The 17,542-nt window shown below is 34.6% G+C and overlaps 1 protein-coding gene across 1 annotated transcript in view; it reads left to right on the top strand.

Annotated features, from left to right (window-relative positions):
- The first annotated feature begins 338 nt into the window (after positions 1 to 338).
- Positions 339 to 17,542, top strand: part of mrps5 (mitochondrial ribosomal protein S5) — a 38,957-nt gene continuing 21,753 nt past the window's right edge. The window contains exons 1-4 of the mRNA XM_056477468.1: positions 339 to 413; positions 2,917 to 3,045; positions 7,020 to 7,145; positions 15,776 to 16,009. Of these exons, the coding sequence (XP_056333443.1) occupies positions 365 to 413; positions 2,917 to 3,045; positions 7,020 to 7,145; positions 15,776 to 16,009 (538 nt within the window). The 5' untranslated portion in view covers positions 339 to 364. The remainder of the gene's footprint in view (positions 414 to 2,916; positions 3,046 to 7,019; positions 7,146 to 15,775; positions 16,010 to 17,542) is intronic.

Genomic DNA, 17,542 nt, shown 5'->3' on the forward strand with positions numbered 1-17,542 from the left:
TAATTTGTGTTGTTTAAAAGAATGTTGACTAACTTAAACTTAACTCTCATATAGTCTAAAATAAGCCTAAGATAATGCTATGTTCTATTATGTGCTAAACCACTGACCCTTCATGCTAATAATGCTATGTTGTTTATGTTTAAGATGTTTAGATGTTCATGTTTAATCATTATGAAAACAAAGCTAATTATTATTAACGTTATTTTTTTAGGTTTAATAAGCTTTCTGCTGCAATGAATTGAAAAAAATATATATATCTCAATATGCTTTTGAAAATGCCCCTTTCATAATGTAATTTTGGTCAGGCACCAATTTGGACAGCACGCCCGGCGCAGACGCTCAAGGACCCTCTAAGCATCCAAACATGGCGGCGGTCACAAGGCTGTGCTGTGTCCTACGGTTGTCATTTGACGGTGCGTTTTGCTTAATATCTCATGTTTGATTAAAAGTTTTAAGCTTTATCGACAGGTTTTGGAATTGTCGTTTTGTTTGATGAGTGTTCCGCGTAAAGAGTGCGTACGTATATACGTTTGAAGGGAGAAGTTAATGTGAGCATGCTAACGGTCCCTGTTAGATGAGAGAAAATATCATCATTTGCTTCAAGAAATACCAGTAAATGCTACACAAAATAACACGATACATCTATCATACAGATAGCACAATTGTATATATAGCAAGCCACTTCTGTCATTGCTGACAGTCAGTATTCATACTGACCTCTGAAATCTGCAGCATGTGTTTTGCGTGTTCATGTGTATTTGTAAGTTTGCGTAGACAGTATATTTTGTTATTTTAAATATGAAGTATGTTTCAAGATTACATAATATGGAGAACTTGCTGACATTTTGTTTCAGATTTGAGTATTTCTGTTTTAGAAACTTAATACAATACTTCAGTACTGCCTTTATGATGTGTTTAGCAACCTTAAATGCATTTTTTGTTTGGCTCAGTGATTGTCTGCAGTCAAAAAATACATGCTTGCTTGTAGTGGACAGAAGTGATGTTCACCTTTAATTTAAACATCCTGATATTATGTAGTTGTTCCTAGAGAGCGTAGATCTTTCAAATGTGCTCCATGTTTCATTTGTAATAATTGAAGAGCATGCTTTCAGAGCAGTGTGCAGCAGAGTGGCTGTTAATCCAACGATGAACACAAGAAAAATATGAATACGTTATTTTAACTGTCAGTGCACTTTACACTGGCTGTCAAAAGCTTACAAAACATTAGGATCATTTAATGTTTGTGATAGATGTTATTGAAAGGCACATTTATTATATCTTATTAATCTAATAGTCTAAAATAAATGTTTTTTATTTGTAAATATATTTTGAAGTAGGACTGCTCAATAAATAATTTCAGCATCGATATCACAATGTGCTCATCCGCACTAGTCGCATCGCAAAGATATGCAATGTCCAGTCTTAATTAAAGTTGTTCTGGAGAATTGTATTTTATCACTAATCATATGGAATTTATATGATTTATGGGAAAAAAAACATTTCTTAGAATTTTTGTCTTGTTTCTAGGCCAAATATCTACATTCCAAAGTTAAAACAAGATCATTTCACTTACCACACTAGCAGATAATTTCCTTATAACAAGGAAAAAACTCTTCATTTTCATGTTTTTTTCTGCCAGTGAAAACTGAACAGTATTTACTTGGTCAAAGACTTTTTTTTTATTTAGATATTTGGACTAGAAACAAGACAAAACAAACTAAGAAAAGTGTTTTTTTTTTGTATTTTAATTATTAAAATTCTGTACTTAAATACTGTTAGGCTCTCCAGAAAAAAGTCAAATAGTGCTATTCAAAGCATCTTCTGAAACTATTCATATTGCAATATTTATCGCAGAAAAATAAAACATGGCAATATCAGATATGTGCTATCTAGGGCTGCAAAATCTATCATTTCAGCATCGATATCGCAATGTTATCATTCGCAATAGTCACATCGCGAGTATATGCAATGTTGAGTCTGGATTAAAATCGATCATTTTCGCAAGTGTTTTTTGAACCCTGTGATTGTGAGAGGACTTTAAAAGCATTCAGGCCTAAGAAATTGTATCGTTTGTAACTTTGACAAATTAAAAAGTGATTTTAACTTGATAATTTTATGTAATTGTTTATAAAACGTAGACTATGCAGTATTATTTTAAATTTGATTATTCAATCACTGTATACCTGAATACAGTTCAATACTGTAGTGTATTCCTGAATACAGTTCCTCAGAAAACAATAAACGCTTTTTATTTAATTGGTATCTTTTTTATTGATTGTGTAGATTATGCTTGTAGATTGTTTCTTATATTTTATGCATATGCACTCCCCTACAGAATCATCCCAATCAATTCTTGCAAATAATGCAACTAATCTAGTCAAATTGTATTATTGCAATATAAATTGCAGAATAAAAAAATCACATTGTTAGATTTTTCCAGTATTATGCTGCCATACTTTCCAATAAATGCAGCAAAGCCATGAAGCTAAAATGATAAACAGTCAAAACTACTGTTCATTAAAATGCTAAATTACATCGGGGTGATTTGAACAGTTTTGCAATGATGATGACTCCAGAATAGAAAACCAGCTACAAAATACAGAATTGTTTTAGACATACATACATGTTTACACAAATTGTTGTCTAAGCTTCTAATATTAATCTTCAATAATATTCTTAAAAATATTTTAGAGTTTTACGTTGTTACTGTTCATGCACCTGCATCTGACATTAAACAGTACAGTCTGAGAGTCTGGCTATGCAAAATTACATTTTCTAAACTTTCTCTGGCGTCCGTAGATGATGCATATCATTGCACGTGTATATTACATTATAGTGTGACATTACCTTTCGGTGCAGATCATAACTTTTTGGTGTGCTTTTCAGAAATGTGTCCACTGTCTTTTGTTTCAACAGGTGTTGGAGCACTGCGAACTCTAGGAGGCGCTGTTCACTTTTCGCACTTGGCAAGACCTAGTCCTTCTCATTATGCTCCAGTCACTGCCACCTTGCAGCAGAACAGACATGGAAGCTTCTTCAACAAATGTAAGACACTATGATTTTAGTCCAATGAGTCTTGAGATCAAAAAGTAAACATTCTTGGTACAAAGTACAAGATTTTTTTTTGTATTTTCACAAGAAAACACAAAAGCTGAAGGTAAATACGATGAGATTTGAGAGAAGCCGTCACAAAATCTGTCATTTTTAGGCCTTAAATATATAAATGTTCGTGCAAAATCCTGGAGAGACTGTATTAAATCAAGTTTCAAGTGTACTACTTGTATTTAGCACATTTACAGCAGCCACATGACTTTGCTACATCAAAAAAAAAAAACAAGAGACTGAAAATGAGAGATAGAAAAAAAGATAAAAATAGAAACACAGATAAGACATGAAAACAAGCAAAATAAAATTCCTTATAGGCCAATGAAAACAAGTGGATTTTATTTTTTTTAATTACATTTCTTAAGGGGTTTTTCACTTTTAATTTGGATAGAATAGTGGAGGTTACAGACTGGAAAGTATTGGGAGCAGAGAGAGGGGAAGGGTCGGCATATACTCGAGCCAGGAATCGAACTCAGGTCGGTGTGAGCACCATGGTGCTATATGTCGGCGCACTCAACCACTAAGCTATTGGCGCTGACCAAGTAGATTTTTTTTGAAAAAGTGGCTTAAAAATAGTGAGGCTAGGGGCATTTAAATCATAGAGAACACGCGATCTATGCTTCATTCTGGGGTAAGGGGGATGACAGAAGGTTTTACTTGTAAGATCTTAGACTTTTTGTGGGAGTATAATTGAATGTTATTATTAAATAAATGCTTTCTTTAGGTTTCTCAGTGATCTCCAGTGAGTGTCAGTCAAGAACTTTGCAATATACCATCTGCTTAATTTTCAAAATTCCTGCATGTTTATGTGCATTGAATAGATGTATATGGTTAGCATGACCAGGATTAGTATTGTTAACTAAATCTGCAAATATAAATGCTTAACTGTTAATTGAAATCAAATGTAAGTATCACTAGTAAAACCTTAACTGAAATGAGAAATGAAGCCTCAGTCAACCGTCTTAAATATTGTATTATTAGCTATTATAAAACTACAGTTATTAATCATTAAATAAATAAAAATATTGAACCAAAAATGAGAACTAAAAAGTTCTTTAAATCAAACAAAAATAAATAACAATGGCAAAAGCATATAGCAAATTTACTAAAAACTGAAAAAAAAATATAAATAAAAGTTTATTCTTGTCAGTAGTTATTAATCCATGTTTTAAAATAATTATTGTACATATGGTTGCTATGTGTAAAAACTGAAATAAGTTTGTGCATGCTTTTTCTGTAACACAAATCTTGCTAATGTGGAGAAGTGATGCTCAGTCACTGTTTTGCAAAGTCACCAACCATATTTCTTGGACCATGAAATGTAAATCTCTGTGACTTAATTTGAGAGAATTAAGCAAAAACATCTGCTTAACAGCCTGTTCAGTCTTATATATGCAACCTTGATTGTTCTCACAACTTTTTTGTTAGCCTGCTTTTATAAAGATTTGCTCCCAAGAGACATCTTCATTAACACAGTGCAAGCTTGGGAAATGTTACAATTAATAAGAGAAAAAACTGCATCCTAAAACTTTTTTTAGGTTTAACATTGCATGGGGATGTGCCTTCAGCGTGTCTCCTGCAGATGGGGAGCTTCAGTATACATGCACAAGTTTGTGTCTGAACCCTTTCGCTTTTGTGCGCCAGTGTGTTTTGGGGGATGTTTGGTTGTCAGATAGAATTATGATATTTCTTAAACTGCTTTTGTTGGCATCGGATGCTTCATCAGGCCCGGCAGGTCTCTTGGTCTCATCTAATTAAGTCCTAATTAAATCAAAACAACATCAAACAACTCCCAATGTCCCAGATTACCCAACCCCTCTAAACACACACACACACACACACACACACACACACACACACACGCACACACACACACACACACACACACACACACACAGCAAATTTGGAAGAGTTGATACTTTTGCATGGTAAACCAACAGCTGAAATGTAGTCTTAGTGTGCGGTAATTATCAAGATACACAGGTTTACACACTGCTGGTGAAAATTAAACCACACTAAACTGAACTTCAACTCAGAAACATGACTGACAAAGTTTTAATGTACTTGAATTTCCATTTACTAGAACTTCTTTAAACTGCTTTAACACAATATACATGGTAAAAGCGTTATACAAATAAAGATTAGTTTAATTCAATTGTTATTAATTTTCCATCCTACTTTTATCTTATTCCTCTTGTTGATTTATTGCTCTTGTTTAATTATATAGTGTCCTTGAGTTGCCAGAAAGGTGCCTTTAAATAAAATGTGTTATTATTATTATTATTATTATCATCATCATCATCATCTTAGGGCTGGGCTATATGACAATAAATCTCATATCATGATACAAGTCATCTCATATACTGATAACAATAAACCTCTCCTAAATTATTAGCCCCCCTCTATAATTTAGTCCTTAATTTCAGTTTAACGAAACGAAAATTTTTTTCAACCCATTTCTTAACACAATGCATTTAATAACCAATTTCTAATGACTGATTTCTTTTGTCTTTGCCACGATGACAGTACATAATTTACTAGATATTTTTCAAGATACTAGTATTCAGCTTAAAGTCCAATTTAAAGGCTTAAACAGATTACACTAGCAGCGACTTTATAGCTGCTGTCACTCTGGGTGGCGACTTGTTGCAAACGCATCTCTGTGTAGGTCTACAACACAGAGAATACAACCGGCCTCTGAGTGAGCTGAGAGAGGATCACATGAGCTGTACTGGTGCTCCTGTTGGCTCTCACTCAAAAAAGTCACACTTCATTTGCATAAATTTGAAGGATTCTAAACTTTGTCACGTTGCTCGACATGCCCACCTGGTTGCCAACGGTAGATGTCGTGAATGTAGCTAGATGTTGCTGGAAGTCGCTCACTCTTCATTGAAATGAACCGTCGCTTTGTCACTGCAAGTCGCTTCTAGTGTGAATAAGGCTTAATTAGGTTAAGAAGGCAAGTTAAGCCACGGTCACACAAAAATTTAAACTTGCGAAATTCTGTCACACGATGCTGGAAAAAGTGTGTTAGATGTTAAAAAAGCTAGCGATTGCTTCATATTTTAAATGTATGTACAGATAGGTCATGTTTTGATCTTCTATTGGTCTCACGCAATCACGTTTTTGCGATTTTGCTGGTCAAAGCTTGAACTTTGCTACGCAGCGACATGTGAAACACAAGCTTGCATTTCCTGTGTGCCACATTCGAATGCGTAAGAATAGAAGTCTATGGGGTGAAAAGTGCAGTGTGACCACAGCTTTAGGGTAGTTAGGCAAATTATTGTAAAATGATTGTTTGTTTTGTAGACAATCGAACAAAATAATGCTTAAGTGGGCTAATAATATTTACCTTAAAATCGTTTAAATAAAATTAAAAACTGCTTTTATTCTAGCCGAAATTAAACAGATAAGGCCTTCTCCTGAAGAAAAAATACTGTGAAAAATTCTATGCTCTGTTAAACATAATTTGGGAAATATTTGAAAAAGAGAAATTCCCAGGAGGGCTAATAATTCTGACTTCAACTTTATATCATAACATAGTACAATTTCTGTAAAGTTCAAATAAATAATAGTTACAGGTCCAACATAAAATAAAATATCACTAAATAAAATGCAAAATGTAATCAACATAGTTTTAACTTTCTCATTAGGCTGTTATTCATGTTTCAGTCTGCGTCCTTATATATATACCCTAATATTGTGTTCAGAAAAATTATAAAAGGTATTACTGTAAATACTGTATATTGTGATGCCACAGAATTAATGATAGAGCATGATAGGAAAGAAAAGACTTTATTTTGTCCATTTTATATATATCATCGTATTGCACAGCCCTACTCCATCTTATTAAGTGCTAATAGACTGTATAGTATGGTAAATTTGATTTATCGATATCCATGTTTTCCCCACAGTGACTGCTGAGGAGCTCTGGCGGGGCGTCTCCGCTGAGACTGGAGCCGGTGCCAGAAAGGGAAGAGGAAAAAGAGCCAAACGAAAATTGAAGAAAGATCTCAACAAAGGCCAGAATCTCGGAGAAGGTACATCCACAACTTGCAGTATTTTCTTATCATTGCCCTCTTCACTGCATTGTCAGAACACATAAAAAACCTTGTTTTTCTGCTATTTTTCTGCATTTGTCAATCCAGTGACAAGTGGACAACACCAAGTGGACTACAGCTCTAAATGGAGTCTGTTTTGAGCCTGACCGCTTTTGATCAAAGCCCATCAAAAACACATTTGCCTGCATTGTTTTATAGTGTAGACACTCATGCGGTCGAATGTGTTCAAACAGCCACAATAGACCAGCTGCTCTCTGCCTACTGACCTGAGTCTTAAACGTTACAGGACATGTTAGTGAAGCGCACTAGACAGATGGTGTTTACATTTTGCTGTCTGAAATCGTAGGTTTGGTTTGAAGCTAAAAAGTGTGCTCTTAACACTTAATAGTTCTAATTGTAACACAAACCCACAGTGTTGGGTGAAGTTTTGTGGCTATCAGCGCAGAATGAAAGCTGCTGTTCACTGCATCAAGTGCTTTCATGAGGAGTCAGCCATATTGGAGGCAGAGAGCGTGAACAATACCACTGAACCGGATGGATCTCAGTTTTTGCTGATTGTTGCTGCTAAAAATGGTCACTTATTGTCATGTTTAGGGCTGTACTCATTGGCAAACCAGATAAAACCATTTTAAATATTATAGACGTTAAGTTTTTATATTAAGTTATAAAAAAATCAAGAGAAGATAGAAAAAACTGAGGAGCAAAAACTGTTTGTGGTTGGCCAAACTAAACCAGCATCAGAAGAGTTTTCACAACGTTCATATTTGTTCTTATCGTTTCTGGTCAAGTGAGTGAAATATTAGACTAATATCTTCATTAATGCTGCTCAATTCAGTTTGTCAAGTTATTCTGCTGACTACATCCTTGATTGGATCCGTAAATTGTTTCGGTGTCTTCCACATGTTTTTTTTTTTCACATTATAGTTTTTTAGTCAGGGATCGAACCATTTTTTGGTTCAGCCAAGAAGTTAAGGAGACAATAGTAGTTGGCTTATTTATTACAAAAACAGTACTGCAAGAATATGGAGCTAGATTTGTTTCTTTATTATTTAATCAAAAATATTTACTTTTAAGGAAAAATTAAGCACATAGTAATTAAAAAATAAAAGATTGCAAATAAAAAAACATTTCATTCAAAAAAAAATATGTCAGTGATAATAAAATGTTTTGCATCGCAAAAAATAAACTATGCAGTAAGCACAATTTTCATTGCACACTCATTAATTTTGCTCTCTGTTCTGCTGTCATTTATTGCACATCTAGAATCTTTGCTTGCGAATTGAAAGGTTTTGCTTGCATGTTGAAAAGTTTTGAACCACTGTATGCTAGAGTAATTTTTGTGTCTTTATTATTCAAACAAACATATTTAGTATTAGACCAAAACTAAGTACATTGTAATTAAAAAATAAAAGATTAAAAGAAAAAAAAAAACATTTAATTAAAAAATGTCATTGGTTAAAAAAAATCTGCATTGCAAAAAATAAACTATTGCCATTTTATTCAGTTACCAGTGGGGTTTTTATTCATTTTGCTTTCTGTTGGGTCAGTTTTTTTTGCGGATCTTAAATTTTTGCTTGCGAGTTGAAAAGTTTTGAACTCTTCAGCGCAGGGGGCGGTATCTTCCCTCTGGGATGAGAGGCCTTTTTCTATTGGTCAAACTGGATTGACGTCACAGGTTGGCCACGCCCACTACATGTTCGCGCGATTGGACTCCTAACAGTTAGATGAGCGAGCGATGGCGAGCAATAGGTCTACTTCGAGGTAAGTTAACAAAAACTGTATAACTTGTATATTATTATCCACATGTCCCATCGGATAACATAACGACTGCTATTATTAGCTCGGAGTACTTCGTAATATAGATGAATAATCTCGATTAACTTACATTTGCTGTCGGCCTTCAGTAGTGCACAGCTGCAATAGGCAACGGAAGGCCGCTGTATGTTATTTTGGAAAATATACATTAAATGTACCGTCACTGTAAAAACAGGCTTTGCTTATGTCTGTATGATGTCTGTAGATGAAGGCCAGGTGTACCTTAACTTTCGGTCGGAAACTTTTGTAGTGAATTATCAAGGTTCACAAAACGAAGCATTCTTTTACCTGTAATGTTAGACATGTAAGAATAATATATAGATAAAGTTTCACATTTTTAAATTAAATATCTTGTTTAATTATGTAATATATAGTCTATGCTTTATATAAAATATTCAAACACATTTTTTTCTTTTTGTGTTTACTGATTACTGTTTAAAAACCTTATTTTTCATAATTAAATTTATGTTAAATCTTCACTATTCCAACCATGATGACATTCAAATAAGATTTATGCTGATGCTTATTTGCTTTACTTCTGTTACTGTAGTAACGTTAGGTGATATTTTCTATTCAGACAATCAAAATATTTAAGGATCAAATCTGAAATTATCTCAAATGCAGATATAACGTAAAATCCACGTTTTCAAATCCAAATTAGATCTATTGACTACAGAATTTCTTCTCTTTTTTTTATTGTATATACATAATCTCTGAAACTGAACATTTGATAAAGTACTGTAAGAAAATAAAATATATATTTTTAAATAAACATTTTTTGTTCAGCCAAATTTGAAGTTAAAGAAATGGCAATATTTTGTCTACAACTTACCAGTAAAAATTATACTCAGTCTTCCAGTGATAATAGGTTCGGTCAGGGTTGTACCATGCAGTCTGTGCTAAAGTAGATCATTCAATTTTACTTAATTCAATTTCTTTTCAAAAGATTACCTTTTGAAAAATCTTTTGTTTTTGTGAAGGAACATGATTTCATATCACATAATCAGGAAGAAACCATTATTTTGTAGAACAACATACCAGAAAATATTTTGAATTAATTTCAAGTCCATATCACCTATTCCTTCACATTTGATGCAATGCTATGCAATGCTTCTGAATGCCATGAATGTTACCTTTTCAAGTAATTTTGTTAATAGCTATATTGTTTATCTTTACAGATCTCTTCAGTGGGAGATTTTGCGTAGGTCCGCTGATAGACTGGGGCACGTTATTGATCGGCAGCCCATTGATGTTGAATATCTGCAGTTGGTTTGCAGTCAAGAGCATCATATTTAGAAATTCCACAGTGCGTGGTGGATGCTCTTGAACACTTATCTGAGGTCATCTCTAGCTACCTCTCACAGAGTTTTGTCCCTCCACTTTTAGAAAATGTAGCTGTGGCTGAAAGTTTTGGAAGTGTGGGGCGTCCCAAGTTAAGCATACAAAGAGAAACACTTCAAGATTTGCTCAGCATGCACTTACCACTGGCCTCTTTGGCTAAAGTGCATGGTATTTCAAGATCTACCTTATACAGGCGAATGAAGGAGGAAAATCTGTCAGTAAGGAACAGCTATTCAGATATTTCAGATCATGAGCTTGATCAGAAGGTTAGATCTATAATAGGAAGAATGCCTCATGCTGGATATAGGCTTGTAAAGGGATCTCTACAAGCAATGGGACACAGAGTTACATGGAGACAAGTAAAGATGTCTATGCAACATGTAGATGGTGCTGGAGTACTTTCAAGAATGGTCCAGCTGTCTTGCATTGCAAGACGTGTATACTCTGTTCCTGCTCCCTTGTCTCTTCTCCACATAGACACCAACTTGGGACGCCCCACACTTCCAAAACTTTCAGCCACAGCTACATTTTCTAAAAGTGGAGGGACAAAACTCTGTGAGAGGTAGCTAGAGATGACCTCAGATAAGTGTTCAAGAGCATCCACCACGCACTGTGGAATTTCTAAATATGATGCTCTTGACTGCAAACCAACTGCAGATATTCAACATCAATGGGCTGCCGATCAATAACGTGCCCCAGTCTATCAGCGGACCTACGCAAAATCTCCCACTGAAGAGATCTGTAAAGATAAACAATATAGCTATTAACAAAATTACTTGAAAAGGTAACATTCATGGCATTCAGAAGCATTGCATAGCATTGCATCAAATGTGAAGGAATAGGTGATATGGACTTGAAATTAATTCAAAATATTTTCTGGTATGTTGTTCTACAAAATAATGGTTTCTTCCTGATTATGTGATATGAAATCATGTTCCTTCACAAAAACAAAAGATTTTTCAAAAGGTAATCTTTTGAAAAGAAATTGAATTAAGTAAAATTGAATGATCTACTTTAGCACAGACTGCATGGTACAACCCTGACCGAACCTATTATCACTGGAAGACTGAGTATAATTTTTACTGGTAAGTTGTAGACAAAATATTGCCATTTCTTTAACTTCAAATTTGGCTGAACAAAAAATGTTTATTTAAAAATATATATTTTATTTTCTTACAGTACTTTATCAAATGTTCAGTTTCAGAGATTATGTATATACAATAAAAAAAGAGAAGAAATTCTGTAGTCAATAGATCTAATTTGGATTTGAAAACGTGGATTTTACGTTATATCTGCATTTGAGATAATTTCAGATTTGATCCTTAAATATTTTGATTGTCTGAATAGAAAATATCACCTAACGTTACTACAGTAACAGAAGTAAAGCAAATAAGCATCAGCATAAATCTTATTTGAATGTCATCATGGTTGGAATAGTGAAGATTTAACATAAATTTAATTATGAAAAATAAGGTTTTTAAACAGTAATCAGTAAACACAAAAAGAAAAAAATGTGTTTGAATATTTTATATAAAGCATAGACTATATATTACATAATTAAACAAGATATTTAATTTAAAAATGTGAAACTTTATCTATATATTATTCTTACATGTCTAACATTACAGGTAAAAGAATGCTTCGTTTTGTGAACCTTGATAATTCACTACAAAAGTTTCCGACCGAAAGTTAAGGTACACCTGGCCTTCATCTACAGACATCATACAGACATAAGCAAAGCCTGTTTTTACAGTGACGGTACATTTAATGTATATTTTCCAAAATAACATACAGCGGCCTTCCGTTGCCTATTGCAGCTGTGCACTACTGAAGGCCGACAGCAAATGTAAGTTAATCGAGATTATTCATCTATATTACGAAGTACTCCGAGCTAATAATAGCAGTCGTTATGTTATCCGATGGGACATGTGGATAATAATATACAAGTTATACAGTTTTTGTTAACTTACCTCGAAGTAGACCTATTGCTCGCCATCGCTCGCTCATCTAACTGTTAGGAGTCCAATCGCGCGAACATGTAGTGGGCGTGGCCAACCTGTGACGTCAATCCAGTTTGACCAATAGAAAAAGGCCTCTCATCCCAGAGGGAAGATACCGCCCCCTGCGCTGAAGAGTTCAAAACTTTTCAACTCGCAAGCAAAAATTTAAGATCCGCAAAAAAAAAACTGACCCAACAGAAAGCAAAATGAATAAAAACCCCACTGGTAACTGAATAAAATGGCAATAGTTTATTTTTTGCAATGCAGATTTTTTTTAACCAATGACATTTTTTAATTAAATGTTTTTTTTTTCTTTTAATCTTTTATTTTTTAATTACAATGTACTTAGTTTTGGTCTAATACTAAATATGTTTGTTTGAATAATAAAGACACAAAAATTACTCTAGCATACAGTGGTTCAAAACTTTTCAACATGCAAGCAAACCTTTCAATTCGCAAGCAAAGATTCTAGATGTGCAATAAATGACAGCAGAACAGAGAGCAAAATTAATGAGTGTGCAATGAAAATTGTGCTTACTGCATAGTTTATTTTTTGCGATGCAAAACATTTTATTATCACTGACATATTTTTTTGAATGAAATGTTTTTTTATTTGCAATCTTTTATTTTTTAATTACTATGTGCTTAATTTTTCCTTAAAAGTAAATATTTTTGATTAAATAATAAAGAAACAAATCTAGCTCCATACAAGAAACGTTTGGTTTTAACAAACAGAAATCAGAACCTGTAATTTTATGTAAAAAAAAATAAAAAATTAAGAAATAATCAGCTGAATAAATATAAATTGTAAAATATTTAGCACTCTGAAAAGTTCCCTGTTACTACTACTGTTGCTGATAACACTAAATGTATAAAGTGTATCTCATTCATTTTCTTTTCGGCTTAGTCCCTTTATTAACCCGAGGTCGCCACAGCGGAATGAACCGGCAACTTACCCAGCATGTTTTTATGCAGCGGATGCCCTTCCAGCCGCAACCCATCTCTGGGAAACATCCACACACACTCATTCACACATACAGTCATACACTACGGACAATTTAGCCTACCCAATTCACCTGTATCCCATGTCTTTGGACTGTGAGGGAAATCGGAGCACCCGGAGTAAACCCACACGAACGCAGGGAGAACATGCAATCTCCACACAGAAACGCCAACTGAGCCTAGGCTCGAACCAGCGACCTTCTTTCTGTGAGGTGACAGCTCTACCTACTGCGCCACTGCGTCGCTGTATAAAGTGTATATTTAGTGTAAAATGTATATTTAAATGTCTATTTAGTCTCATTTGCAATAGATGATTCAGGTATTCACTCATAAATCTTTGTTTTATTGCTAGATGGATTTTTTTGAAGAATTATTCAGTGGCATATTTTTGATAATAAAAATAAAAATAATAAAATAATGTAATTGCTGCTTACATCTTCCATTTTTGAGTGTTGACGGTGATTTTAATCTTTACCATAAACATCAATGGTTTTATCTAAACCATAAACTGTTATCCCAACACTTCTGTGTTATTTGATTGTTTGCAACTTTATAACTAACTTAAAAGACTAAAGACTGAATCTCTTAGGATTAATAAACATATGCAAATCACCATCATTTATAATTTATGTTGTGTGGCAATCTTTTAATGATTAATCATGCAGCTTACACTGAATGCATTAATGCAGGCTAATCAAGTAGTGACAAAAAACACCTTTAATAACCTTAGAAACCCACCACATCCCGAATAACCTACCACAACTTCTTCCATCATCGTTATATTTTACAGGAAAGCCTAAATGCTTTCAGACATGTGATTTGAATGACACGAGAGGTGATCTCTGTGTCATCGTTACAAATTTAGGAGTAATCTACAACTAAAAAAAATTATTATTCCACGGGTCATGTGTGTTTCGAACCATGGGTTGTGATCCGTACGAATCACAGATCAACCATGATCCGTTACACCCCTACTTATGGGTAACTGACCAAATCTGTTCAAACCCTCTATTTTTCTCTGTTGTCTCCTTTTGTGTTCCTTTTTCAAGCTTATTCAAGCTTATTTCTTAAAATCAGTCCAATTACTGAACAATTACAGAAAAAAGCTCACATATGCTCATTCATATATCATCTGCTAAAACAAATCTGGAAAGTGGATGAAAGTGGACAGAAGAGACTGATTAATACACCTGGTGTAAACAGTATTGTGTCTCTTTCAACCACCTGTGTTTCAAGTCTTGATTTTCGATTTATTTATTTATTTATTATTATTTTTTATTTACTCCCAACATTCCAACAGCTACTTCAGATATTCTGTATGTAAGTGGTCTGCTATGATTGCTATAATATCCACATTTGGAGTCTACTTTATTGTTTAACTGGGATAGTGTATAAGCACTGATATTGACCTTATTCTTCAGTTCAGAAGTGTGCTCGTTTTAGCGATATTCCAATTCAGTTGCCTATGGGAGAAATGACTAGGAATAATAAACGACAGAAATTTGTCAAACTACTTGCTCTACAAACAAGTGTTTTCTTGACCATACAGACAAAGTAAAATAATATAATAAGAAAATATCAGTATGCAACATCAAGCTGCATAACGAGCTGTTTTTAACATCTAAAAATGAATGGAAGTGAATGAGACCAGAAGTCTCAAGCCAGAAAGATTTAAATGGCTGCGCCCGCTCGTATGCGAACAATAAGGTGAATATATGTGTGAGCATATCTGCCCTACAGGCAAAGTGCCTTAACTCACTAGTGTGGAGCTGAGAAATTTTACTTTAATTATTTTGTTCTCGAGCCAATTCAATTATAATTAGGACACTATAAATCTGGCGATTGTATAAAAGCAACAAAATTGGCTAAAGTTACATATCCATGTGATAAAGGATGTTCTGAATATCCCAAAAATATATTAAAAAGTTACTGCCCTTTGCATGGCAGAAGTAAATGTAAAGTAGCGTTTCATGACCTGTTTTTGACGTGTATAAGAGTTGTGTAAAGGACTTGTGTTGTTAACGTTTAAGGTTTTCTTAAAGAAGAAGGTATCTTGAAAAATGACTTTTCTTACCCTCCACATACTGCTTTCTTTGGAAAGATTTAAGATCGCCAGTAGATTAAAACCACTATAAACAGCAATTGCCATTAGCTGTCCATTTTAGTCTGTAGCATTTCTTGAGGTGTTTGCACTCATGATGTCAGTTAATGAATATCAATCACGGCTGAGCTTCAAGTGTGTAGGTTTAAATCCACCGCTGGAATCTAACCTCCTCGTAAGCTGACATCACTCACAGACTGCCACAGTTATTGAGTGGCATTATTTACTTTCTCTTAAAAAGACCTCAGGGGAATCTATCGATTTATTTTCCTCTCTCTCTCATGCTGTCTTTTCTTGAATTGGGGTAGAATCCCATAATAGCGAGTGTGTGTGTGTGTGTTTTTCTTCAGGTCGTGCTGGATACCTGTGGCCCGGTCTAAACACTCCAGTATATAAGGATGGCTCCGTTCAGAAACCCATGCAGCGTGGAGAGGCAGAGCAGAAGGAGATGACAGCAGCCCTGGAACGCCAGAGAGATGAATGGGAAAAGCGCAGGAAGGCCAAGATAAAGAGGGAAAGGGGATGGACTGGAGGCTCCTGGGGTGGGGTCAGCCTGGGCCCGTTGGATCCGGGGCCCAATGGAGGTGTGTACATGAAGACAGCTCTGAGTTTCCCTGTTCTACAGAAAATGCTTGGTTGAAGAGATGTATGGCTGTATGCTTTGTGCACCCCTATTATGCTAAAGGTTTTGTCTGGAGGTCTCACATAGTAGGTTTACATCTGTCCAAGGTCAAAAAAACATTTTTTTTTCATTATGTGCATTGCATCATCACCCCATTATTCATAGTGTCTAAAATGGATTGCTCAAGGATTCGTTCTCTCCTAATGCCTGCTTTCCAATAATCTGCTCTTCCCTGATTGGTCAGATGGCTCATTATGATTGATCTGTGATTGATCTATTGCTTACAGCGTGTTGAAAACAGAAAAAGGTTATTAAATATATTACATAATAGATCATTTCAGCAGAATTTGCTGGCAGCTCATTTGAGGCAGTTCAGCACTTTTTCTTTCTTTTGAAAAACAACATCTGTCGCTTTGATTTTGAAGCTTTGTAGATATTTTATGTTCATCTCATTCTGAGTTGGTACTACATTTGAAATTGAATTTCTTCACAATCATTAGGAAAGTACATTCTATATAATAGGAATTTAATTAGTATGACTTGAATTTGGACCTATTGCATCTAGCATGTTGTCATTATCACATGACCAATCTGTGTCAGGCGTGTCAGTTCATTTTAATTTTAAAAATTCTGTCCCGTTGTCTCAAAACAATACTATCAGAATACTTACTACTTACAAATTTTTTAAAGGAGTGGTCCACTAGGATATCATATATCAAACTTTACTTGATGTATAATGTAGATGTGTGAACATAAACAACATATCTGAATGTAATACTCTCAAAGTTCAATGCAAAGGGAGACATTAGCTATGTTTCCATCCAAAAATGCGAATGAACTTTATGCGCAAAACTAGATTATCGCATTAAAGACGTGCTCTTGATTCTGGAGGTCATTAATGATTTAATAACACTAATACTTAAACGGTAAGGCGTTTTAGAATGACCAAAACAACAGTTCAGATGGTTTACAGTGTGCTCAGCCTGCTGGTTTGTTCATTTACGCACATTTTGATCATCACATGATCTCTTATAACAAAATCACATGACCGCATACTGAAATTTGTGCGGAAAAAGTGTTTCAATCGTAGTTTATGCGCATCTTTTCTTATCGAATTAAAAGTTTATCCTGCTCAGTTATGCGCATACGTTTTTTATGCGCATTTTCAAAATTTATTCGTTTCCATCAACCGGCTTTTTGTTTTTTGTTTTTTTTTTCCATCAAAATAGGTGGATGGAAACATAGCTAGTGGCTTTTACAGCGTTTGCTTAGCAAAGCCTACAGCGAAGTTTGGGGACTACAAAAAAATACATCTGGGTTAGTGAGATCACAAACGCTTCAGGTTATGTGCAATTACCATGTGCACACACTCTACACAGCGAAGGGGCATGGCCAGAGGCACTGTGATGTTATAGCAGAGTAAGATAAAATGCTGCCTAAATGCTGCTTTTCCACAGAGCTTGTTCTGTTTCTGTATTTGGGCTTCCAAAGGACA

The sequence above is a fragment of the Danio aesculapii genome, chromosome 17 (assembly GCF_903798145.1).
Source record: "Danio aesculapii chromosome 17, fDanAes4.1, whole genome shotgun sequence".
Lineage (NCBI taxonomy): Eukaryota > Metazoa > Chordata > Actinopteri > Cypriniformes > Danionidae > Danio > Danio aesculapii.